Source organism: Pan paniscus, chromosome 5, assembly GCF_029289425.2.
Source record: "Pan paniscus chromosome 5, NHGRI_mPanPan1-v2.0_pri, whole genome shotgun sequence".
Taxonomy (NCBI): domain Eukaryota; kingdom Metazoa; phylum Chordata; class Mammalia; order Primates; family Hominidae; genus Pan; species Pan paniscus.
This window is the reverse complement of record NC_073254.2, coordinates 162272725-162300054: the sequence shown is the minus strand read 5'-3', so window position 1 is coordinate 162300054 and position 27330 is coordinate 162272725. Positions and strand designations below refer to the sequence as shown.

Here is a 27330-nt window from a genome sequence, read left to right as displayed (position 1 = left end):
TGTACATGAATTGTTCCAGAAACAACGTGTTTAAAGTCAAGTAGAATTATTTTGAAGACATATTTGGAAAAAAATAAAACTATTATTAACTCTCTTATCACTATGTTAATATTTGCATACTATCTACTAGTTTTTTACAGGCATGCATATTTTGCAAACATAGTATTTAGTATTAATATTTTATTATACTAAACCTACCTGTATTTCTACATTATAATTATAGTCATTTTGCCATAATTCATAAAATTATTCTGTATTACTGAGATTTTAGGTGGGTTTTTTTTTCTACCTTACATAGTTTTAAATGAATATCTTCATGTGTGAAGCATTTGCTACTGAATTATATTCTTAGGTAATCCTCTTAGTAATTAATCAAAAGTACATTATCTTCCTGGATGATTACAGCAGAGACTATTTTTAAAAATCAAACACCTACATTTAATTTTAGTATAATAAATCCACTAATTCTAAGATAACTCCTTTTTTAAAAAAATCTACAAATATTCATTTAAATGGAAGCATATCAGATAAATTAGTAAAAGTTTGAAACTATATCATGTTTCTAAATAATTCATTGAATACAGCTATGGTTACAGGTATTTTGATTTTAAAGAACAGGGCACAGATACAATAAATGTAGAAATATTTGGTCTTTAAAATGTCAAAAATCCAAAACATACAATTCATTATATTGCAAAAAATAAGCTCCAAATTGGTTGTTTGGATTTTAGAATTCTTTTTCCCATGGAAATAACATTATAAAATTCAGTTAAAATCCCAGGCCAACTCATAACATAGCTAAAACAAAATTAATCCTAAATCCAGTTAATACCGTGGAGCCTCAGCCCAAGATTCTGCTAAGCTACAAGCCTCGTGGGAGATGTAAAGAATAGGAAGGTGGAGCTTGGTGGAAGCTCTAGCACTTCTCTCCTATGGGAACCCGGAGGAAGGTGATTACAGTGGAGGGCTATGCTGGAGCACAAAACTACCACAGGGATTGTTGGGTCAAGAAAAGACAGGAAGAAGTAAACTTCATGGCCTTTTAGACATATTGTCTGTAAGTCCAAAGTTCTTATGTTACCAACTGCTTGGGAAGGTTTTCTTAAATCCTATGTACTTTTTAGGTATACAGCAAGAGACAAAATGACGGAAATGCAGAATGAGCTACGAGGATTTGTAGCATTCTAAATAATCCAAGTAAATATGCTCCCAATGTAACTAAAATGCATGGTTGTGCCTCATTCTATTTGTTTACAACATAGTTTCTCTGCCCTTCACATCAAACTGAAGAGTGGATGCGTTGCCTTAATTACAAATGTCTCCCTTCTAATAATGGGCTTTACTTCATTCCTGTTGCAGTACCTATACTTTCTTAGTTTTGGGCAGAATCCAAAAATAAAGAAGATATACTCCCTACCTGTAGGCACTAATAATAAGGGAAAAATAGAAACATATTAATAATCATAAAACACAATATGGCAACAAGACAGAGAATAAGTATGAATTGTTACAGAATTCCAAATGACAGATGGAGGAAAACTGGAGATTCAGAAAATACTTTGCTGCTCCATTTCCACCATTAAAATACTATCCAACAGGTGGTCACCTGGTTACACACATACCTGATAATTAAGACCAAAAAACTACCTATCTTTCTATCCTTATTTTAAATGCTGCCTACATGAAGAGGCATTTGAGACAGATCATGAGATGGCAAAGCACTTTATTAGGCAGCAATGACGGAGAATGGAGTTTTAGGTTGAATAAATGGTGTGGAGGTAGGGAAGTTTGTGGAATGCCAGAGGAAAAAATGTTTTCAGCTTGTTTATTTCTTAGATTATGTGTAAGGAAGTAGTGGAAATAGCTTAGAAAATACTGGTTGAGGATACATAGTGAGGGAACTTCAATGCCAATCAATAAAGGCCATGCTGACATCAGCAATTGAAAGCTCTCCTAAGAGCTTTAAGTGTAATTTCCTATGCAAATTACACTTAAAGAAATGTTTATAGGAAAGTGCTTTATTGCTAGATTGCAGAGGAAGACAGAAGGCAACAAAATCCATTTTTCTGTTTTACAGAAGCTGAGGCAACAGGCAATAAGGTCTGCATTAGAATAAAGGACATTCAAAAAATACAGTCAGACAAGAGATGCTCTCATATTTAGCAATGAATTAGATCTCAAAGAAGTCTGGAGGGAAGAGAAGTAATGGTATTAACACACTGAAGACAGGAAAAAGCAGCTTAGGTTGAAGAAGAGCTTAGATTGCTAGAGGTCTATGAGAAGCTCTCATAATCAGCCAGCAATAAAAATACAGTGGTATAAAAGATAAAATATGGTACACCTGTATAGGGCAGCTCCATTATACAGCCATGCACCCCATAACAACGTTTCAGTCAATGACAGACCAAATATATGATAGTGGGCCCATAATATTATAATCCTGCATTTTTATTGTACCTTTCCCAGACACATTCAGATACGCAAATACTTACCATTATGTTACAATTCCCTACAGTATTCAGTACCTGTTAAACAGGTTTATAGCCTAGAAGCAATAGGCTATACCATCTGCGTAGGAGGCTATACCATTTAGGTTTGTGTAAATACACTCTATGATGTTTGCACAGTGATGAAATCACCTAATGATGCATTTCTTAGAACATACCTTTGTCGTTAAGCAATGCATGACTAATCTTATGAGACCACTGTCATATATGTGGACTGTCAATGACCTAAATGTTGTTTTGTGGCACTTGGCTGTGTAACTGTTAACACAGGTCCTGTATAGCAAAATATCCGCTAAATCAGCTTTAATTTAAATGTATAAAACTAAGGAATGAGATCAGATTTTAAGATGTAAAGATTGAGCCTCACCTTTTTTTAATGCGTACTGGAATTCAAAATCATACTTTTCACCCTTTGGATTTACTGAATTATATATCGTACTTCTTCAAATTATCCATCCAATAAGGATACATTCTCACTTTCATGAGATGTTTTTGTATAACCCGCAAGCCATCTGGGACCTTAATATTAACAGCTGATGATTACGGGTCCTATTAGTTTGCTTCAATCAATAGCCCCATTCTCATTACAGTCTTCATAGGCAAAAAAAAAAAAAATAAGTGACATTTATACAGGGGTACAGATATAGCAGGTGCTTCTTCAGAAATGAGACTGTCTTGACTGATGCTTTCAACTCACTACTCACTCATGTAACCTCTCAAGTCAGTAACCAGGGCAGAACAAATAACACTCTCAGAGGCCATTCACCAGGTGCTGAGCTCCTCTAGGTCAGTGTTTTCAAGTGTTTGATTGAAATGTACTTTCTGGTTCATGCTTTATATTTGCTGGGAAATGAAATTTATAAAGATTTGTGGAGTTTTTCACCAAGAGCAGGCATTTGTGAAATGAGGACAAATCACTTTATAGTAAATAGATGATAAACCACTCTGTTACATTAAAACAAGTAAACAGACAAGTAAGCATACAATAAAAAATGAAGTGAGCTTTCCTGAGTCACCCATGTTTTATCTCTACTTTTTATTATGGTGACAAGCCAAAAATATCAGTAAGTCTTGCACAAGGTCCTAGTTAAAAAGCAAAATCCAATATATTATGAAAAAGGATATGTTGGTTTTTGCAGTAGTTTTTAATTAAATGGGGGAAAGAAGCTCTCAAGGAAAAGAGCCTTCAGGCAAAGGTAGAATAACCCAAACTTTTGAATGTATGTAGAGGCTAAAGAAAGGTGAGGTGGAATCTTACACTTGACCTAAGCGAAGTTTATATCTTTGCAGAATGGGTTCTCTTCCTCCGACCCAAATAATTTTTTTTTTATTTTGAGATAGGGTCTCATTCTGTCACCCAGGCTGGAGTGCAGTAGTGCAATCATGGCTCACCACAGCCTCAACTGTCCCAGCTCAAGGAATTCTCCCACCTCAGACTCCCAAGAAACTAGGACCACAGGCATGTGCTACCATGCGTGGCTAATATTTTTATTATTTGTGGAGACGAGGTCTTGCTATGTTGCCTGGACTGGTCTAGGACTACTGGGCTCCACTGATTCTCTCACCTCAGCCTTTCAAAGTTTTGGGATTACTGACATGAGTCACTGTGCCCAGGCCCCCAAAATTCTTAACTACTGAAAATATCCCTGAATACTGAATAAACATAACTAATACAAATACAGTAAAACTGAATATTCTTTTCCTGCTGGGAAGAAATATTTTCCAGCCAAAATACTCTAACAAATAAAGAAGTTGTGTTTTAGAAAGCTAGCACGTAATTCTCGATATAGATAGTAAAATCCTGATAGTTTTGGGGGCAGTGAAATTATGTTAATTGTGTCCTAAAACTATTACTTGTATATTTTAACTGGATGAGACTGTTCTAATAGAGGTATAATTTACATAGAAAAAAATGCACAGATTTAACTAAGCTGTTCAATGAGTTTTGATAAATGTATACCTCTATGTAATTATATTCAAATCAAAATTTGAAACATTTCCATCAACACAGAGAATCTTACCATATCTCCTTCCAGTCCGTTGCTCCCTAGAGGCCACCAGTGTTCTGGTTTTTATCATTATAGCTTAGCTGTGCCTATTCCGTAATTCCATATAAACAAAATCATAGAGTACGTACTCTATGTCCCTCTCTTTGTTCAACATGTTTTAGAGATCCCTATTCTTATTTTTGCATACATAGGTAGTTCATTCCTTTTTTGCTGAGTAATATTCTATATTATGAATATACCAAAATCTGTTTATGTATTTACATGTTGATAGACATTTGGATTTTTCTTTTCCACTTTGTGGCTATTATAAATAATGGTGGTGTAAAATTCTTATATAAGTCTTTTTGTGGATATTTTCATTTCTTTTGGATAAATACCCAATAATATAATTATTAAATCATAGTATATACGTGTGTGTGTGTGTGTGTGTATGCATGCTTATTTTTGGAAACATAAGGATGTAATGAAAAAAGAAATATGTGAATCTTAAAAGCATGCAGATTGCTATCTTGCCATTTTTTTAATTTAATTCAGACAATTGTTTAAAAAACACTACTCAGTTTTATGCCTTGCTTCTCTCAATTACATTTTTATCTTTATCCCATTTCACTAAACATTTCAAAAATTAAGTTATGGTTATGTATACCTTTCATAATGTAAATATTCCATAATTATCAAATTCTTTCTTGGTGGATATTTGTCTTTAATATTTAATTATTATAACTATTTTTGTGATGAGAATCTATATGTGTTTTTACACATAGGCACCTACTGGTCAAAGGGTTTAAAAAGTATGATAGATATAGAATTTATCAGCCTTTGAAAATGTCTTATTGCTCTAATATATATTTACAGAAAGGGATGACTACAAAATAAGAAATTAATTCACAGGATCCTTTTTCAACTTAATGGTGTATTTCAAATAAAGCTGTACCACACTTATGCATTGAATATACAAGTACCGAAGCTAATTTTTGATCAAGTTATATCTGGGCTATGAAACCAGAAAAATGGAAATCAACCATCCAATTTAACGTCTGCTAACCATCCTCTGCCTGATTTTGCTATTAATAGAAACACAAGCTAAAAGTTCAGGCATGCAGTTTTCACTATGTGTACTAACTGTATCTTCCTACTACAGCTCACAAGGAACAAAGCCTCAGTACATATGGAAAAGGTATCTCTGACTGTAAAGGAACATTGTTGCAAAATTTCATTTCAGAGTCAGCATTTTAATTCATGCTACTAAGTTACTCAGAGTCAAGTTAGCAGTGCTATTGATATCAAAAGCAATTATTTTCACTCCCATTATTAGTTTAGTTGCATCCAAAAGTGCTTTAATGCTTGGTGTGTGCTGTTCAAGTTTAAATCAAATCCAACATAGATTAAAGTTTTTAATGTATTTTCTCAAAGGCACATTTTTATCTCAAATAATACTTTATTTTTAGCCTGAAATAGCCCACAATGTATTTTCTGCTTTTATTTCTAAGATTACTAAAAATTAAAATACTTCTAAGGTACCATGTGTAAAGTACTACTAATGCTTCTAAGGCATAGAGTCTTAAAAAGTAAGACTGTAGTCTTACTTTTAAAATATGAAAAGCTCTCCTTTAAATATGGGGAAAACAAAATTACATATTTTCATTTTTATTATTAGATTTCAAATCTAATTTTTTTTACCTCCACGTGAACAAACTGGTTTATGTATTCTGCCCTAAAAGCTAACATATACTTTTAACCTATTTTAACAAAGCCTAATGAACTACATCTTTTTCTGACCAAAAACGTAAGTTGTTACTTACAGCACTAAATGTTTATATTTTATACAAAAATCTCTACTTCCCACAGATGGGAGTTTTAAACTTAAATTAGCCCAAAGTTCCCAATTCAAGATACTTTCAAACATAATTATGATAAAGATAAAGGCTGTGGTAAAGTAATGTCAGGCACACATAGTGGACAGAGAATAAAGATGTCTTTCTCTCTGTTTCACTTGAAACAACTGCTTTAAAGTAAATATTCTAATAACTGTCTTATGGAAAAATTTAAGTTATAATGGGAAAATTGAAATGTATTCAAAAGGAATAAACAGGAATGGGAAATGTACTAGGCAAACCAGGTGGTAAATCTGATTTAAATGAGAAACAAAAAAAGTCATATTAGTTGCTCAGAAGTCAGAAGCACCTAAAGGAACAATTTGAAGAATATGAAAAACTTCATGTAAAAAAGATGTGCTCTCAAAATTTGAATGTCAACAGACTAAATTTTAAATCATTAGTCATCTCATTCTGTCACACAATTTCACCCTTAAGCCAGACTTCCTATAAAAAAGGAGATTTTTGTCCGATTTACTTTGGACCCAGGGATTTTACTTAGGAGCTCTTACAATATACCCAGTGGAGATGAAAGCCTCAAAGGCGATAGTTATAAAGACAAAGAAGGTATTTCTGATCTAGATTCACCAACCCTCAGTCACAACTAAATATGCGTTTGAGTAAGAAGCAGAAGGCATCCAGGGCACCTGAAGTGCTATTACTATCTCCAGGTTTTCAATATGTGTGTCAGGGCTGTTCACCAATGAGGAAACTAAGGCTGCCATTTCTAAGGCACAACAGTATGACAGAGAAAAATCATAAAACTGCAGATTCAACAAACAAAAAACAATTTTTTCATTGAGTGCCCTACCACCCTAGGGAAGCTCTCAACCTCTGTGCCCTTCAGCATTCATCTTCATCTGCAATTGCACAAATCTTACTTACAGAACTGTGGCTAGTGGGGACATATCTATCTCCCCTGCTGGGCTGGAAGTCCTCATTCAGCTTTGTCAGCATCGGCCCTCACTTAACATCCTCCAGTCTGGTCTCCCACTTCCCCATCTAGCCTCATTCCCTACCTTCTTCTGCAGAGACCCTTTATTCTAGTAATGAGAAATATGCATGCTTCTACAAAGCCATTTATAATGCATCTGTGCATTTGTCCTTGTCCCTGCTCCTTTCTCTGCCCAGATCCCCCTTCTCCATTTCTAGACCCATTCTCCATCTTCTCCCTTTCTGTTGTCATCAGAAGACACAGTTTTAACATTATCTATCCATGAGAATTTTTCTGAGATCTCTTCTGTTATCTCTTGACATCATGCCTATAATTCTACTAAATCGCACATCACACTGCATCCTATTATTTTTTTCTCACGTTAGTCTCCCCAATAACACCAAAATTCCTTAACATTAAAGGCAATGATTTAGCTTTGCAAAATTAGGACTTTGAAATGAGCCTGATATATAAATATATAATATATAAATATATTATATATTTATATTATATATAATATATAAAAATATATATAAATATATAATATATATAATATAAATATATAATATATATAAATATATATAATATAAATATAATATATATTAATATATAATATATAATATAAATATATAATATATAAATATGTAATATAAATATATATTATATATAATATATATAATATAAATATATATTATATATAAATATACATAATATATATTATATAAATATATATTATATATAAATATATAATATAAATATATATAATATATATAAATATATAATATAAATATATATAATATATATAAATATATAATATAAATATATATAATATAAATATATAATATAAATATATATAATATAAATATATATAATATATATAAATATACATAATATAAATATACAATATATATAATATAAATATATATAAAAATATATTATATAAATATATAATCTATAAATCTATATTATATAAATATATATTATATATAATATAAATATATGATATATATAATATATATTTATATTTATATATATTTATATAAATATATCATATATTTATATTTATATATATTTATATAAATATATCATATATTTATATTTATATATTTATATATATTTATATATATTGATTTATATAATATATATTATATAATATATTATATAATATATATTATATAATATATATTAATATAAATCAATATATAAATATATATAATATAAATATATAGAATATAAATATATATAATATAAAAATATATATTATATAAATATATTTATATATAATATAAATATATATATTTACTGAATGAGCAGTAAGATGCTCATTTCAAAGTCCTATATATATATATATGTATACACCCAAATACACACACACCGCTCATTTATAATATTACAATGACATAGCCTTTAGCGTTTAAATGAGTCTAAGAACAGCAACATTAACTCTATGTTCTCTGTAACTTATTTAAGTACTATAATGCTCTCACAAATGTTAAACATATTTTAATAATGGTGGGGAAATGAGGGGACTCTGATTAAAGATACCTAACTCTTTGATAAGCTAGACACACCCTGCTAAGGAAAATCCAAGTTCTGTCAAGACAGCTTGGAAAGCAATTCAACTCATTTGCTACGCATTTACTGAATCTGTCTTCCATGGTGTCACAATTAGTAGTATCATGTTTGCAAATGGACACTACCTTAAATATCAGAAAAGGCTTAAAATTCAAAGAGAACTTTCTTCTGAAAGGTCAATAAAAAAAGCAGACATCTCTAACTCATGTGTGTGGGACATAGAAGCCAGTCAGATGATGAGAAGTAATAAGAGTCCTAACCAAACGCCAACTAAAGCATCAAGGATGCTTACCAAGCTGGAAGGAAAATGTCCTGTATCAACTTAGCAAAAGCTCTGAGAGAAAAACCACAAACCCTATTGTTTGGTGAAACATTAGGTTATCAGCAGTATTGAAGCAAAAATGTTTGTGGTCTTGAGCTGCCTACAAGTAATAGATTTTCAGGTTACCATTCTAAAGAGAGATGAGATTAGCAGTTCAAATAAAACACTAATATTGACCTCTGATGAGCCAACCAGGAGACAACTGGTGTACACAATCTGATGAGGAGAATTCTGGAAAAGGTGACAGACTACATTTCCACAACCTCAGTGTATACTTGGAGCTCATTTTCTCTAAAATTTAGAAAAAAAAACACTAAGGTAAATTATCTCTAAAAGTCTAGCTTTTCCTCCTCATAGCACTGCTACTGCAGCCACTGAAATCACTGTGATCAGAAACTCTGCCTTAAAACTCTATTCAATAAGGCCAGTGATACAGCTAAACTATTCTTTACACTCATAGGGGCCAGTATCAATTGTACATAATGTCATATTTCTGGACATATTTAAGGCATAAAACAAATAAATGAAGGACAGAAGAAAGGAACTGTGTGTATAAAAACAGTGATTAATATTGCCAGAGTATTTTTTTCCTCCAGATCTGTATTTTACTTCAATAATTCTCTTTAACCAAGTTTTGGCCAGGTAAGGAATCTTCTAAAAAGGTCCTTCTGTTTGCAAAAATTATGAGCATTTTCTCATTCTTGTAGTTTTGCCCAAACCAATAAGAGTGACTAGTGTAATTCTGTCATTATTAGAAAAAAGATCCTGATTTTTAAATGGTTGACACAATCCATCTTCTGAGCTCTAGTACAAACACTTTTTCTCTTTTATCTAAACCAGCAGCACCAAACTTGGAGGAGAATGTAGTAGAGGAAGGGATCTTTTTTGACTTATAATAATTTATTGCAGAAAATTATGTAATTTTTTTATAAAGCATATCATTTCTAAACCACGAGTTTAAGATGAAGTTAGTTTAGGAATGACTAAAAACCAAGATATGTTGACATGAAAGACCTAATAATTCAAACCATTTTCCTGAGAAAAATCTCATTCAAACGATTACAAATATTTTTAATGATTTTAAGAAATCAAGATAATTAGTCTTAACCATAGAAATATGGTGGCCACATATTCCCCACTGGGATACTTTATTCCTCTCTGAGAGTTTTTTCACAGGAGATGGTTAAGGTTAACCTGAACTGGTGACAGCTACCATCCATGTGCTGCCAAAGAACCTTGCTTTATTTATTTATTTATTTATTTATTTATTTATTTTATTTATTTGAGATGTAGTTGCCCAGGCTAGAGTGCAACAGCACGATCTCGGCTCACTGCAACCTCCACCTCCCAGATTCAAGTGATTCTCCTGCCTCAGCCTCCCGAGTAGCTGGGATTACAGGCGCGCACCACCACACCAGGCTAATTTTTGTATTTTTAGTAGAGTCGGGGTTTCACCATGTTGGCCAGGCTGGTCTCGAACTTCTGGCCTCGTGATCCGCCCGCCGCCTCGGCCTCCCAAAGGAACCTTGCTTTCTTTTCAGGTGTATAATCATGTTAGTTCAATGGAGGGGAAAGGATGTTTATGTGACTTGATCCTCATTGTGGGATTAATACACTTTTCTCATCTAACCTCAAAACCTTCCTCCCCATACTACCCCACCCTATAAAGTATATTTGCTCATTACATCTGGAATATATTGGGGTTTGTCTTTGGTTCTCCATTCTGTTTTTTTTTTCCATCTTCTTTACTTACTGAATACTATGATATTGCAAGTACAAACAATGCCAAAGAAGAAAGAATAGTAAGAACAGTGCCAAAGAGCACATATTCTACTTGCTGAAAATAAAAAGAAAACTCCTTAAAGAATTAAAAAGAATTTAAAAGTGTTAGACAATTTTGTGTCTGCGAAAGTCTCAGAGTTGGTATGTCCCCATTAAACTCTACAGCTCCCCAGGTTTATCTTGTCCAAGAAAGTTACCCGCCCAACCTCTAGGTCTAGTTCATTATTAAAAGTACCCGCTAAAATTGGAAGTACACAGAAGAAACTTTACAGGTAAAACAATTAAAACTATGTGCACAAAACAAAATAGACTGTATAACACACACACACACACACACACTCCATGATTGGACTGTAGGCTAAGGAGGTCTTTGAGGTTTCTGGTACAAATTCCTCAATACTGAGATTCCTTCATGTCCCGATTACTAGTGATAGGGGAATTTGAAGGACAGCTAGGTTTGTCTTTGGACAATTAATTACTAAGAGAGTCATTTGGTTCTTACAGCATTAACACACTTGTCCTAGTTCTGCTCTTTGAGATACTTAGAAGAAGTCTGTTATCACTTCCAGATGACCACTCTCCAGATATCTAAAGGCCAGTATCTTATTCCTACTGACTTTATTACTTTAAAGTAAATGTGCCATTTCTCTACATCCATTTTTAATGCAACAATGCAACAAAATTTGTACTTAAAAAACAAACAAATTGATACACGAAAGCAAGAACGTTGTGGCTGACACAACGGGAGTTCACAGTCGCAGCCCACCTCTAAAGAGGTTTCACTCACCCAGTATTGACAGGGACTGCTCCAAAAATTCCTCAGATCGCTTGAGACTCATCAGTATGCTGGTGTGCCTCGTCTAAATATTCTCTGTTTACCAACCCTCTCCACATTATGACAGTCATGCCTGGAGACAAGCGTGATCTCACCAATAAAAAGTAGGACTCCTGACATCTCCCTCTTCCTAGTATCATTTAAGTGGTGTCAGTTTGATTAGTGGTCCCATCACACTGCGGGTCACTTGAGATTGTCACTGTGGTGACAAGGCAGGTCATTCCCATTCTACGTTTATGTAATTGGCTTTATGACCCCTCAATGTACGATTTCATATTGAACAACATCGAATTCAGGCCATCCAAAGGTGTATGAAGAAAATTATCTAGAAAGTTGCCTCAAGGAAGTATCTGTATAAAACTTTCTAGACTTTATTCACTCACACTGACGCTAATCTGAGGTCTGAAACAGAAAAACAGCCTTTTAGCTGAAAGCTTCAGACAGTAATTTGGAGCACTTTGATTCTGAGTGAAACACACATACACACATTTATCATTATATGCAAAATGGTCTGTACAATTAGAGCCTTATTTTTGACCTTTAAGACACACTTAGTAATTTTCAATACATAATACTGAATTTTTTTTTAAAAGTGCACATTCATAAAAGGATTTTTTTAGACATTTGAAAGTCCTCTGACCAAACTTTGATTTAATTCTTAAATATAGATTGCAATGTAATTGATACTAAATAATAATTGTTGATGTTATGATCATAAGAAAAATTAACACATACTACTAAATAACTGTTCATTTTATGATAAGAAAAATTAACACATAAATAAACAAAAAAAGCACAAGATTCTTTTTACACAATCACCTGCCTTCCAGAACTATGCTGTGCCCTGGGCTAGAAAGTAGACAATTCAGGCCAGATTTTACTTTCAGAAACATTTCCCCTTGTAGCTGTTGATGTCTCATAGATATCAGAGTAACACTGTGCTTTGAAACGATCTGCTGATATCACTGATTTTCAGGAGAGAAGGGAGGCTCCTCCTGCACTGCTCATGACTAAGACGATCTGTGTGGAAACAAGCTCCTGGTTGCTTAGAAATGTATTGGCTCTTGGCTGTTTCACACTCTACTTGAATCCATAACCCTCTGTCTGCTTGAGATATCATCATTCATCTTCAGAGTCATGGAGTGTTAGGCCACAAAAAAGAAGTTATTATCTGAAACTCCTTTTAGAGATTCCTATTAAGTGAAGAAAGAGCCAGAGTAACAGTTAAGTAACTAACAAAATTTAAATATTCATACACTTCTACGCCTCTCTGGTCATTTTTATGTGGCTTTTTTTAAAAAAAAGAAATTCATCAGCTTTTTTTCAGATTAGTAAAGTAATACCTGATCATTGTAAGAAGGCAAAAAAATTCAGAGGTGTATGAAGTTCCATCGTCATCCCTCCTGTTTCTCCAAACTGTGCCTCTGAGACAACCCATTTTAGAAGCCTGATGAGTATCATTCCATGTTTTGTTAACATGTTTACAAAGTCTTATATAAGTGCTAGGATTACAGGTGTGAGCCACAGTGCCTGATTATAATTTGCTTTTTAATTTAATATTATTATCATGAATAGCTTTCCAAGCAAATAGGCAGTTTGACCACATTGTTTTGAGGCACTGCACAGTATTCCACAGAAGGAATGTAAAATAATGCATGTAACCATCCCCCTTTCAGTGAACAATGTCTCTTCCAGTTTGCTATTGCAATGCTAGTTAACACAGTGATACAGATTTCTCTACATATTTATGTTTTTTTATTTTATAGGGTATATGCCTACATGTGAGAGTGATACACCAATGTACACATTCTTGATTTTTTTATGTGTTACCTAATTACTCTCCCAAAAGAGTCAACGTGTCAGTGCACGCTCTTTTCCTAACAATTTTGATTGTATTGGATGTTGTCAACTTTTCTAAATGGTTTCAAGATAGTGGGTAAAAATAAATCACATTTTATTGTTTTAAGGCATACTTCTATGGCACGAGTGTAAATATTCTAAATTGTTATTTTATTGTAGTTCTTATTAAAGGTTATAATCATCACTTGTCAAGACACAGTGAGTTATTTTTCCACACTACTTTTGAAAATCCAGAAGGTCACAAAACTCACATATTTCTTTTATAAGTGTCCCATGAAATATAAATGTTAACTTACCTACTAGCAAACTTAATACTGCAATTCTATTATAAGAATTAAACTATGGATGTTATTGGAATCAACGCATAAGATTCTAATTTTAATCATCTGAATTAAGTGTCAATCGTAACAACCAAAAGAGATCTGCCAATCTCCTAACCTAGCTATCACAGTCAAATTAACAAAACATTAACAAACAAGACAAAAACCAAAATCTATGCAGATTATCACTAAGAATATGATATGATCCAGTGGAGCTCCTTTGAATTGAGGGATAGGGAAGGATTACGTGAGGTGGTAATAATTAAACTGAGATCTGAGTGTCAAAAAGAACCAGGTGAGGGAGAAGAGGAGACTAGGAAGGCATAGACAAGGAATAGAAAGGCCAATGTGTCTACAAAATAGTGAGAGTGGGAGAGAATAGGAGGATAGAAGGAGGAATTTTAAAGGTTAAAAGAGAAGTAGATTTGAGGATAGGAGATAGGAACTAGGAGTCCTGTTTGCACATTTAAAGTTTAAGGCCTATGATAAATCCAAGGGTAGATGAGGATCAGCAACTCAAGAGATGGCTCTAGGAGCCAGGATGGACAATACAGATTTAGTGGACACTGGCATCAAGATACCATTTAAAGCCACTTGAGATCATCTAGGTGTTACCCAGAGAAGCAAAAATTAGTCAACAAAAGTGTAAACAGGGATATAACATCAGTTAAGCACTAGTCTTCAAAAACATAGCAGTATTACACTTTGATTTATGCAAAAAAAGATTTTAAATATCATATATATCCAAAGTTGTAATATGCATTATTTTAAATGGCTTGGGAGTTCATTATAAGGAACCCCATGCTGAGTCATCTTATAAGGCAAAAATTTTATATTAAAATACCTATAATACCCTCTAAAGAGTGTTTGTGAATTCAGATATTTACCTGTGAGGTGGTGGCATTTTAAATGAGTCATTATTAGAGTGATGTAGGTATTAATACAAAATGTTCTGGCCTCAAAAGTGAAACAGAAAACTATCTGTCACAAGACCTTATCTGATACACAAAAAGTTTAATAATGCAGGAAATAACAAAAAATAAGAAAATCTTGTGAGAGTAACTTAACAAGTGTAAGTACTTTGATTCTGGTGGCCTTGAGAATGAGTGCCTCCTTAAATTTTGTACCCCAGGTGATTCTCTTCCCTCAGCCTGGTCCCAGACAAGTTGATTCCTTTTCTTTAGCCTAAAAACATGTGCTTCATTTATTCAAATGATTAAAATTCAAGAATGTGCATATATTAATTAAAATGTTGACATCTAAAAGTCCAAATTGGAGGTGCCGTGGTCTCAAGAAGCCTTAAAAATATATAAATACATGACCTAACAAAAATGAAAGTAAACAGACTTCAACTAATAATGTTAATCTCATAATTTATCTCATATCATGTAATTGATTCTTAGAGAGTCACTTTTGAAAGTAGTTCATCACTGTACATCATAAAACCTATCTTTAATTTTCCAATCTGTTTACAAGTGTGTTTCCTCTAATAATGACAGTAATAAGGAAAATAGCTTTACAATAAAATTCTAACAAATACACACACAAAATTCACTGAAAGATCTGTTCTGTTTTGAAGCCATTAAATAAGTGCCAGGGATTTTCCACTGAAACTCTTAAAACACTTGGAGGCTTGGAAAAAAAAGTTTTCACATCTCAATACAAGTTTAATTTCTTGATGCGTGAATAAGCAATTTTAGCAGATAATCTATTTCCATGATGTTTAAAATGTATTCTTTATGATAATATATATTATAAATATGAAATTAATAAATCTTTATTAAATTCCAAGTAATAAATACATGACTTCAAGAATTACGATTTTCTTAATTGACATTTTAGCTTTATTCTAAAGGAAAACATAATAAGCCTAATACATACACCAGGAGAAAACAAAGAATAAAATAGAATGGACTTAAATAAATTTGCTCAGTTCAGTGACAAAACCAGAAAATGAACAGTTTACTTTTAAATATCATTCACATTCCTCAGCCTCTAATTGGCTTATTCATATAATTTGCTGTTTACAGAAAATTTAATTTTTTCAACAGCCACCAAGATCTTATTTCAAAGTTCAAAAAAATGTAACTAGAAAAAGTAGATACTTTAATTCCAAAAATGCTGTAATTAAAATTAACTTTCATATCAAGTAAATTAAACTGCATAGTCTAAAAACTTAATTTTCAATTCCTAATTCATATTGCAACATGCTAATAAAATGAGGATGAATGAAACTAGCAAAGTCTGTACTTTCCATAAATAACTACATGAAAACTTGAAAAGAGAAGTACTGTATATTTATTCAACAGTAGAAGAAACAGCTACCACTTTTTAAATGCGATTTATGTAGTTATCTCATCACTCAATATGGGCTAAGTAAATAAATAAAAGACAACAAAGATTAAAGAAATAAACTCATTAGAAAATAAAACAATGATCAAAGAAACAGTATTCACACAAAATTCAAAGAGGACAGACAAATCATAAACAGAAAAAAACTGCCCTATAAGGATAGAAACAGGAAAAAAAAAAAGGCAGTAAGTAAAAGTAAGGCAACATAAATAAGTAGCATGCTTACGCTGCAGACAATGTCATCATGATTAAATTCCAGGTGTGAAAGAGGAAGAGTCTTACCTGAGTGAGGAACACACATGATATATAAAGCAAATAAGAACAGGAGAGGACTGGGCTTCCATTTCCAATGGCAGCTCCACATTCGATCTGAGCGAAACATCCTGCAAAGAAAGAAGATGGCAATTAGGACATTCAACATTCAGTAAAGCATTATGACAAATAAAGTAAAAACTATAGGTTTCCAGTAGGGACTGGAAAATAAACCTTTTTCATCCTTGCTTCCAAATAGAGGAGGAACTTAAAAGATGACGACGACTTGATCACTTCCTTCAAGCTAATTAGCAAAAGAAAATAAATCCATGCATTTTATTTGCCACATGGTAGCAGTTTCCTTATCAAAATATATATAATAGGTGATTTCTGCATGAAAATGGGTAGTCAGACAATTCAAAAAAATTATTTATTAAAAAATAAAGCAATGTTAGCTTCAGCCTCACCAGACTCATGTTCATCTGGGTAGAAGAAGGATGTTTCTATCAACCTTCCTTATAATCTCCCAGAAATTTAGACTGTAAGGAAATGTTTTCCTTAATGTCTGCTGCTTTACGAATGGAAATATTTAACATAAAACCAAATGCCCAAACTCTGTTCTATCCCCTAAAGTGATTCATTGAAGCATTAACATTCCAAAAAAGGTGAAGTCTTTATATATAAAATAGCTATCAAGTTTTTAAATGGCTATTGAACACCAGGTATTATAGAAAGTAGTAAATGACATTAGATGGAGAGGTGGTGCTTTGAAAACTCAACAATCCTTCTGCACGACTTACTCATTTAATTCTGAAAATTATATTTAATAATGATTTAGAAAGGAACATTCATATTATAGTCTCAAAACAATGGTATAATACAGTTCATTGAATCAGCACCATCAAAAAAAAAAGGCAAACCAGCAAAGAAGGAAGAAATTACAAAAATCAGTCATCAAAAAGGACCATAAGTGGACTGGTGAGCAGAAGAGTTGTGAGGCAGGAAGGTAAGTAAGCAACAGTCAGAAATCTCCAAGAAACCTGAAAATCCCCTGAGAGAGAGTTACTTTGCCTATAAGTAGTAACTGAGACTCATTTTAGCAAGGAGCAACTAATAAGATAGTTTAGGGTTACAGTAATATCTACCCTAAAGCCTGAAGTTTGCTTACCTGAGTAAAATGTGTAATACTAAACAGAAAAGCAGAAAGAGAAATACTCAAATGAGCAAAATTAGACATCAAAGGACTCCTGCACTTGCCTCAAGACTGCATTTTTAAACTTTAAGAGACCATCTCCATCTCATAGCCAAGAGAACAAGCTTAGAGTGAGACAGATCTGGTTTGCTACTTATGAACTATGCTGCAAACCTTGGGAAATTGCTTGATCGCCTTGTGCCTCCTATTTCTTACCTGTAAAATAAGGAACAGCAATGAACCTAGTCCACAGTGTTGCTGAGATGATTACATAAGACGATGCCTTTCAAGAACAGTTCCTGACACTCAGCAAGTACTCAATAAATATTAGCTATTATTATTATTACTATCATTCCAGGCATTCTCATTTAAGTGGTGTTATTCTGTCCACAGTGAAATCAAAGGAAAAGACTCAAGCAACAGTAAACAAGATTAATCCCATATGCCAACACCAATCAATTGACTTTGTGGTCACTTCTGGGATCGCCTGGGCCAGAAATGAAATTGGTTATTCATGTTTGCTATGAATAAAGAAATGTAAAGTAGTATCTGAAACTCAAGCCATGTTTTAGTATTCACCAAACTAGAAGTTCTAGAATCATGCAGCTCTCCTGATGGAAATTCTAAACTAGGAAAATTCGAAACCAGGAAAAGGTTAAGATTTGAAGAGTATCTCTTGTTTGCAAGTTGTTTTCAAATCCATCCATCCAAAATATTTGAGATTAAAAGAAGTACTGCTAATGAGAAGTATGTTTTAGTAAGTAAGAAATTAGTAATTATAATAATGGATGTGGACTCTCAAACAGCACCAACTTACCTCCTGGTGCCTCTATAAACTGTGTGGTTTGTAGGGCAAGTACTTAAACCCTTAGTCTTTTCTTCTGTAAATAGGATATTACCCACCAAAAAGAACTGGAAATAAGAGTACAGGGTAATCTGTAGGGGCTTTTAAAACGGTAGGTGACAAACTTCCGTCCCATAGAAAGTTCACTTATTTGGAAGAATAGGCCTGTTTCCTACTGATGCTGGATGAATGAGTATGCTTTTAAAACAAAAGCACAATTACATATTCAAAGAAATTTAGAGCTAGGAGGACCAATGCTGAAGTCTAATCTAACCTCATTTCACAAAAAAAGGAAACTTAGGTCCAGAAAAATAAAGAGACAGACCAATCAAACCTGGCTGTCACCCTTACAGATATTAACAGAAGGATGTATCAGCTCAAGAGAATTCCCAGCTTCTTACACTCTTTGACATACGACAATTATCTTTCATCAACATGTGAATAATAGCTTTCTCTCAGATTCATTTAATCTCTAAATAATACTCATAGATTCCTGTTCATTAGTTTGGCCACAAAACACTGTTTATGCACTCAGGCAACTTCTTTGCTATAAAAGGTTCCAGCATTTAGGGATTCCATATTCAATTCTGAAGCTGTCTTATCAAAGCTGCCTGCAATCCTATCAGTTGCAAATGATGACCATGGCTTAAGGCATTCCATGTCTCCAGACTCTATCACTTCAGACAGAAAAGAAACCCAACAAGGCAAGCACTTGTAACTAAACAAACCATAGGACAGGCCAACTTTCATCCACTTTACTGTTTACTGAAGAAGATAAACAAATAAATTAAGAATAGAACAGAGGAAGGAAAGTACTATGTGTTTTCTCAGGGGATCACTTAGCAAAGATATATCCCTGAGATTTAAATAACTATCTCCCAAGAATGGAAAATCATGAACAGGGTTACTAAGGTTCTAAATAGGAACTACAAGGAAAAAAAACACACACACACAAAAGTACACTCTTACACCATTTTGATTGTGGCCTTAAAGTTCTATTGAAGACAGCAGGAACATTTTTTAAGTAAAAGACAGTCATAGACTCCTATATCTGGAAGAAACCTAAAGATTATGCAAAAAAAACCTATCATCTTACAGGTGAAAAACTGAGATACTAAACTACTTGCCCAAGATCATAAGATCAGTGGTGTCAGAGCCAAAAGATCCTTTTTGTCACTTGGCTTCCAACCTAGCGTCCTTTTTGAGACCCACACTACCTCTGTTGCAAACTTGTTCTCTTTTTCAATCTACATAGGCTACAAAATACAATTTGCTTTAGTCCTGTTTCCGGAAGCTTTAGAATGTAACCCTTCTATAGAATTGCTTTAAATGTGGATATGATTCCTTGTAGGCATTATTTTATCCAAATGGATCACCGAAATAATCTTAAAAACCTACCACTTTCCATCTCTCTACTCCTACTGGTTTCCCCAAAAGTCACAATTTAAAGAGAAATTAGTGAAGAAATTTTGATATTAGTGGAGAAATTGATACGATACTAATGCAATCAATACCAGCAACTGTCAGAAATAACTGCTTTCGCCATATCCCAACTCTGTTTCTATGGCAAATCTTTTCATAAAAGGGACTGGGGAATGGCAGAGAAAATACCTTAATTCTTCCAGAGTGAAAAGAACAGTAATTTGGTTTATTCAAGTCTGCTCATAATCGTTTTTCTTTTTTTTGGTTAAAGATCATGTTCCTGAGCCAAAGCAATGTATTTTTAAAAAGGTGCTATTCTATTAACTCGATTTGAGTACCTTTATTAAGCTGGGTGTACCTCCACTTCAAAAAGACTGATTTATTCTTCAACCCTGCACAAATCTTAAACTTTATTTGAACAGTAACATGCATAACTGGCTTATACTAGAGGTGAGAGTAAAACCCAGCCTTAAGAATTACATACATAGGTACACAAGAATGACTATACATAAAGCTTGGGAAATCTGAAAAAGAGAAGTAAATTGTGTCAATATACTTGTTTTAATATTGTACTACAGGTTTTCCAAATGCTACCATTGGGGGAACTGGATCAAAGGTATACAGGATCTCTATTTTTTGGCAACTATATTTGAAGTTAGAAATATCTTTAAAATTTCAATTGAAAAATTAAACTCTTAAGCCCTTATGCATACAACTTGTTCTCAGATGGTTCAGAAAAAAATTGTGTGTGTGTGTGCGTGTGTGTACAGGAGGGGCTCGTGGGGGGGCAGGAAAGGAGGAACGGGAATAATTAAACAAATGGGGCCAATAATTAGAATAGGTGATTCTGGGTAAAAGGTATAGACGTGTGTTCTTTGCATAACTTTTATTTTTGAAAACGTCCTGTAGATTTAAAATGATTTCTAAAAGACTTAAAAAATTCACATTTACATTGAAACATATCACTGTTTTCATGTCACGGCCCTCTCCTCACTATTGAGTATTATTGCTTTAATCACTGTCACTTTGATAAAAGAAGTTGCATCTCATTTGAATTTCCTTTATTTGGATTGTCATGTTCAAGTCATTTGTATGGTTTTCTATTACAAATATAAATATTTTCTTCATTGATTTGTGATTTCTTAACTACTTATTTTAAATATGTTAAACTTTTGTCATATTTGTTCTGTTTTAAATAAATGAATCTTGAAGCTTTTTTTTAAGGCATTCCAGATAATTCCATTTCAAGTAATGCTTATAATGGAAAGTAACATGACACTCAGGTAGCCACATTTTTTGATCAATATATCCTTTATATGGCACCACCCCAGTCAATTAGTATGCATCTTAACATCATCCAATGTAGATAATAATCTCATCCAATTAGAAATGAAAGTTGAAAGATACAGTTTTTGCCCATGCATACCACAAACATTGAACAAAGTATTTTCCATTTAGTCTAAATTCTAAATAGACTGTAGAAACTTTTAATCATCCCATCAGAAACGTAAACTCTGTAAGATATATAGGCCATTAGAAAAATGGTCAGGTTTTAAAAAGCAGTTATTAGTTTATTTTTAATATGTAAACTAATTCTCTTTCAAATCATTATTTCCAGACATCAGAGTCATGTGTCCAGTTAGGCTACAAAACTACAGGCTTCTAATATTTCCCATAAGCCAAGAGACAATAGCCTTATTCACCATTCATATTGAAAAAGCACAATGTCATGTAATTTATATAAGCCATAAATGGAACAGTAGCTTCATGCAGCTTGAGACGAATTAATGCAAGTCTTGCTACATCTGCTAAATTTCTTAGGGTATGAAAAATATGCAGTCACTACAACTCCCAAATATATTCGTAAAGTCTATAATTAAAGAACCTGAGTATAACAATATACAAATACACTTTCTCCACAAGGAGGAGGCAGAAAATACACTTAAGTAGTTTCTGAACTTGAATCTATTAAAATTTAAAGGATAATATAGCTTATGTTACCCATTTTAACATTTTTCAACAAGATAGTAAGAATATTAATCTTGGAAAGGTTGGTAATTCTTTCCATATATTCTAACAAACCAATACCTAAAAAGAATCAGACCATCCTAAACCACTCCATACAAATCGTAAATAGCAAAATGGAAAAAAATATACTTACCATCTGGTAAAAAATGAAAACTTTTAGTCAAAATAGCTCAAAAAAGAATCTCAAATCTAGGTATCAAGCCCTATTTTCTATGTGATTTCATATTCACGCTTTTACCCTATAATGACATGATTTTTTAATCACGAAGAATTCAAATGGACTATATAACTTAATTTCATGATCAGGAAATTTTTACATTACCTGTTGATAAGTTTAACATCTTTTATTTTAAAAACAGGTATTTATACTTTCATGTGTAATATGCTTTTTTTCTCACGAGATCTAAATGCTTAGGAAAACTGAAAAAAACTGGGCAAATATCTGCTGTTAAAATCCCTAGTATATTTTCAAGAAAAACTGAAGTTGAAAACAAGCTCATATTACTTCAAAATGTGTAGCCTGTATATGAGAACAAGTCTTATATGAAAATGCTGGCTGTATCCCAAAATAAATTTTTTCAAGTTATACCTTGCCGATTCCACTGGCATAAATGAAACTTTAAAACTCCCAGGTGTGGAATTATTTCACATGCTGTTTCAGTAAAAATAAGTGGTTCATTTCTGATTACATCTCACAGTACCTGGAACAGAGTTACAGAGTGCTAGGCTTGTGGGCACTATCTTTTCTTTCTCCTATTTTAAAAATGTGTGTTGGGGAGTGGGGAAGTAGGGAATGGAAAGTGCAGGAAAGTGTGGAAAAACAGGACCTAGGGGGCAGGTCTTTCCCCATGTACTGAACTGAAAGAGTAAATTCATGTAAGATCCAGGAGTTGGGGGAAGGAGTGTTAAGTACCAAGTTCTAGAAATTGTTGTACATGAGTTAGTGGAAGGGGATAAAATGTCTGTCACGGTGTCCGTCCAAGATTAAATAAAACATCAGAAGGAAAATTACCTATTACAAGAAAAAGAAACTTCTTAGTTGGCCACAAAAATAAGCTTGGCCCTTTCGAGTACAATCTTCCTTTTCCCATTCTGGAAGGCCAGACGGTGCTTGGCGACCCTTTCATGGGGTCGCTGTGCGCCACCTCACCATTAGGATGACAATTCTATGGAGGCAAAACCTTTTAGGTTTCTCTGTTTCAATGCCCCAATTCCCCCCGCCCCCCATAAGTCTATGGAAGTCCCCTCAAATCCTATCACGTAACGTGGCGTAACCCTTAATTACTTCCTAAACTACAAAGCACACTGAAAACATTTTCTGCACACCTTAAAAAAATTCAAACACCCCAAAGATCCAAGAATAACTTCTACAGTCAATGATGACAATGTGTAAAGTCAACATTTTCTCGGCATACTAGTACCTTCCAAGCCCCCAGGTGTTGATTCCGGAGAGCGCCTTCTTGGCAGGGCCAGGCCTCTGGACTGAGGAGCGGTGCCTGTTACTCCTTGTTTAATTTGAATTGAAAACACGTTTTCCCCATTCTTGAAGCCCTGCCCTTCTTATTAGGCTTTACACCGCCCAAATGTGAGGTTTACCTCGCTGGGGGAAAAAAAACAGCCACACACACATGTCACAACTCCACTTGGCAATAGTCCTACTCCTCAGTGCCTCGAGGGGCAAACTGAAGACAAACCGGTTTATTCCCTCCGTGCAGTTGAAGTCCTTATAAAATCATTTCTCTTGAGGGTGGGGTGGTCGGGGAGGGGGCGACAGAAGGTGGACACAGATAAGAGTGAAGGAATTCCAAGCTGAAAGGTGAGACTTACATGTTGACATTACTGCGCCGAGGTCCCCTTTGGCCGCAAGATCATCCTCCACCACTTTCCCGCTCTGCTGCCGCTGCTCCACCCAGGGGGAACCCAGGCGCCCCAGCCCTGCGCCGCGGCGGGACCCTCCTTTACGCCGTTTCTGGAGAGTTCACGGGCTTTCCCGACGGCGCAAGGTGAACCCTGGGCGCGGCAGCGTTCAGCGCAGGGCCTGCGGCCGAGGAAGCAGGCTGGCGGCAGATTCCTCCTCGCAGGGAAGTTGGCAGGGTAAGGGCGAGAAGCTGAGGAAGTCGGGTGTGAATGGGGCTGGTGCTGAGGTGACCGGGCCAGGCAGGGGTGCGCGTCGCAGGTCCTCGCCCCCGCTGGCGGGAGGCGGGACTCGGCCACCACCCTAGGTACTTGGGTCCCCCTCGCGGGCGCAGGCGGCTCTCCCCGGACCCGTGCGCTCCGCCCGCGCTTCCGGCGTGACTGGAGCTGGGCTCAGGTGCGGCGGCCCCGGCGGCGTGCGGCGTATGACCCGACTCCGGCTGCCCTGGTCTGGGCGCTCCGCGGCTGGGGCTGTCCCGAAGGCGCAGCTGCCCCACACAGGATCTTCACCCCCAGGGCCGAAAGGGAGAAGTCGCCCCGCGGGGCGGGACAGGCGCTCTTGGAGCGAGCAGCGAAGGGAGAGTGGCCGGGGTCGGCGTGGGGTGGGCGATGGGCGCAGAGCCGGGCTCAGCTCCCCAGCTGGGAGGGGACAGGGCGGACCCGGAGGTAGCCGAAACGCCGGGAGCGCTGAACCCCAGAGACCCTCGGCGAGAGAAAGGAGAAGCTGGGAAGGCAGGCGCTCCTGTGGCATCTCCCCAGCGTTTGCAGCCTACCCGAGTCCCCGCGCGGGTCCCCCCGCCACGCTCCCGGGCTGTTGCTTTGCTTCACTTTTCTGCCACTTTCTTTACTTAACTTTTCTGTCTTCTCTGACTAGTTCGCTTGCTCGAAAAAATGAAGGGATGTTAACAGGGGGCTGGGAAGATGGTCACATAACATTTTATTGAGAGGGATTGATTTGCCAACGTAAATCCAGCTGCTTGTTGGGGAAAATTAGCTGCCTGCTCTCCAATGCTCCTGTAAAGTAGCTGCCTGGCAAAGGGATCTGGACACACCTCCTTGGGAATGAGAAGAGAGAAGGGCTCACACTTGGAAAGAGGTTTTCTTCCCATTGTGTACTGCCAGAGTTAGTCCACAAAATGCTAGAGGCAAACCTTCCGGTGCCAGGGCTGTATGCACATCCAGAACCTCAACAGCTAAGCTTGCACGGTGTACACACTGGCACATGCACAGGCCATACACAGAAGTGCCCTAACAATTATTTCAAGCTGATTAGCTTATGATAGAGAACTGTTGGTGGGTGCGGGGGGGTGGGAAGGAGGTAAAGCAGGACTTACTCACAGTTACAGGCAGAAAGGAAGCTGGAACGCTGCCACCAATTCCAGAGGCCTGAACATCTAGGGTGTGTTCTACTTGTCATTTTTATCAGTATTCATTTTGATGAATAAACGGTATGATTAATAGAGACACTGAGTTGTAGCATTTAAGGGAAGCTAAAGTTCTTCTGCCCAACTGTCTCACGTTAACAGGTAGGGAAATGAGACTGACAAGATCTGAGGTCTGTGCACACTAGCTAGAGGTGACCAGGGGCTAAGATTAGGTTTTCAGACTACCCTTTTGAGTCAGTCGCTATTACACGGTATAGTCCCAAAGAAATTTAAGGGCCACTCTTGGAATTTTTTAAAAGCAACATGTATTTCACAGTTTGTGGGTCAAGAACCTGGATGCCCTTAGCTCAGTGTCTCTCAGGAGGCCACAATTGGAGTGGTGACTAAGGCTGTGGTCTGATCTGAAGGCTTGACAGGGGAAAGATCTACTTCCAAGTTCACATATGTATTTGTTCCAGTCATAGAATTTTAAAGTTAGAAGAAACCTGGAAACATAAGAGCAAATAAATATAAATAACTGCCAGGCACGGTGGCTCATGCCTGTAATCCAAGCACTTTGGGAAGCTGAGGCAAGTCAGTTGGGGTCAGGAGTTCGAGACCAGTTTGGCCAACATGGTGAGACCTCATCTCTACTGAAAAAAAAAAAAAAAATTAGTCCTGGTGGTACACACCTGTAATCCCAGCTACTTTTTCTGAGGCGGGAGAATCACTTGAACCCGGGAGGTGGAGGTTGCAGTGAGCTGAGGTTGCACCACTGAACTCCAGCCTGGGCAAAAGAGCTAGACTCTGCCTCAAAAAAAGAAAAGACATATAAATAACTGCATTATTCAGTGTTCTCCAGAAAAACGGAGCCAGCTAGATGTGTGTATGCACATAGATATATATATTTTAGTTTTAAGGTATTGTGGAGGTACTAGTGCAAAATTTACAGTCAGGCAGCCTGGAGATTCAGGGAAAAGTTACAGTCCAACTCCAAATGCAGTCTGGCAGAATTCCTTCTTGCTTAGGGTAGATCAGTCCTTGTTCTGTTAAGGCCTTCAACTGATTGGATGAGGTCTACCTGCAGAATGGAGAATAATCTTCTTTGCACATTGTCCACTGATTTTTTAATAGTTTTTATTCCGATTTTCTTTTTGACATTTATTTTTATCTTTAATTGACATATTATAATTGTATATATTTATGGGATACAATGTCATATTTTTATATTTTTATTATTCCATGTGGAATGATTATATCAAGCTAATTAACATGTCTATCATTTTTGTGATAGGAACATTTGAAATTTAGCAATTTTGAAATATGCAAGGCATTATTATCTATATTCACAATGCTGTGAAATAGATTTCAAAAACTTATTCCTTCTAACTGAAACTTTGTATCCTTTGGCCAACATTTCACCATTCCACCCCACCTCACCCTCTAGCCTCTGGTAACCACCATTGTACTCTCTACTCTTATGAGTTTGTTTCAGATTCCACATATAAGTGAGATTATTTGCTATTTCTCTTTCTGTCCATCAGTGGATGAATGGGTAAAGAAAACGGGGAATATATACACATCAGAATGCCGTTCAACCTTTAAGTTAGAAATTCTGTCATTTGTGACACGTGGATGGACCTAGAGGACATTATGCAAGGCCCACTGATTCAAATGTTACTCTCATCCAAGAAACACCATCAGAGACACATACAGAATAACATTTGGCCAAATCTGGACACCATGGCCAAGCCAAGTTAACACATAAAATGAACCATGACATTAACCGAAAAAAAATGGACATACATCAAGAAGATAGTAGTTTTCACACGTGCTATTATTATATGTTAAAATGTTCATAATTTTATGCATTGAAATTAATATATGATCAGAATCATAGCTAAAATATTTCAATGAATCAGTGCCTTTCATTGGTCAGTTTGT

The 27330-nt window shown here is 35.4% G+C and overlaps 1 protein-coding gene across 8 annotated transcripts in view; it reads right to left on the bottom strand.

Moving 5' to 3' along the window:
- The window catches only part of ADGRG6 (adhesion G protein-coupled receptor G6), a 141829-nt gene extending 117436 nt beyond the window's left edge, over positions 1 to 24393 (bottom strand). For 4 of the 8 annotated variants that reach the window (XM_034962965.3, XM_034962967.3, XM_034962969.3 and 1 more), the window contains exon 1: positions 16653 to 16937. In XM_034962965.3, coding sequence (XP_034818856.1) covers positions 16653 to 16791 — 139 coding nt within the window. In that variant the 5' untranslated portion in view covers positions 16792 to 16937. Of the gene's footprint in view, positions 1 to 16652; positions 16938 to 23935 lie in introns of those variants that run through there. The other 4 variants (XM_057302601.2, XM_003827717.7, XM_003827715.7 and 1 more) reach the window with 2 other exon arrangements.
- Positions 24394 to 27330: the final 2937 nt, after the last annotated feature.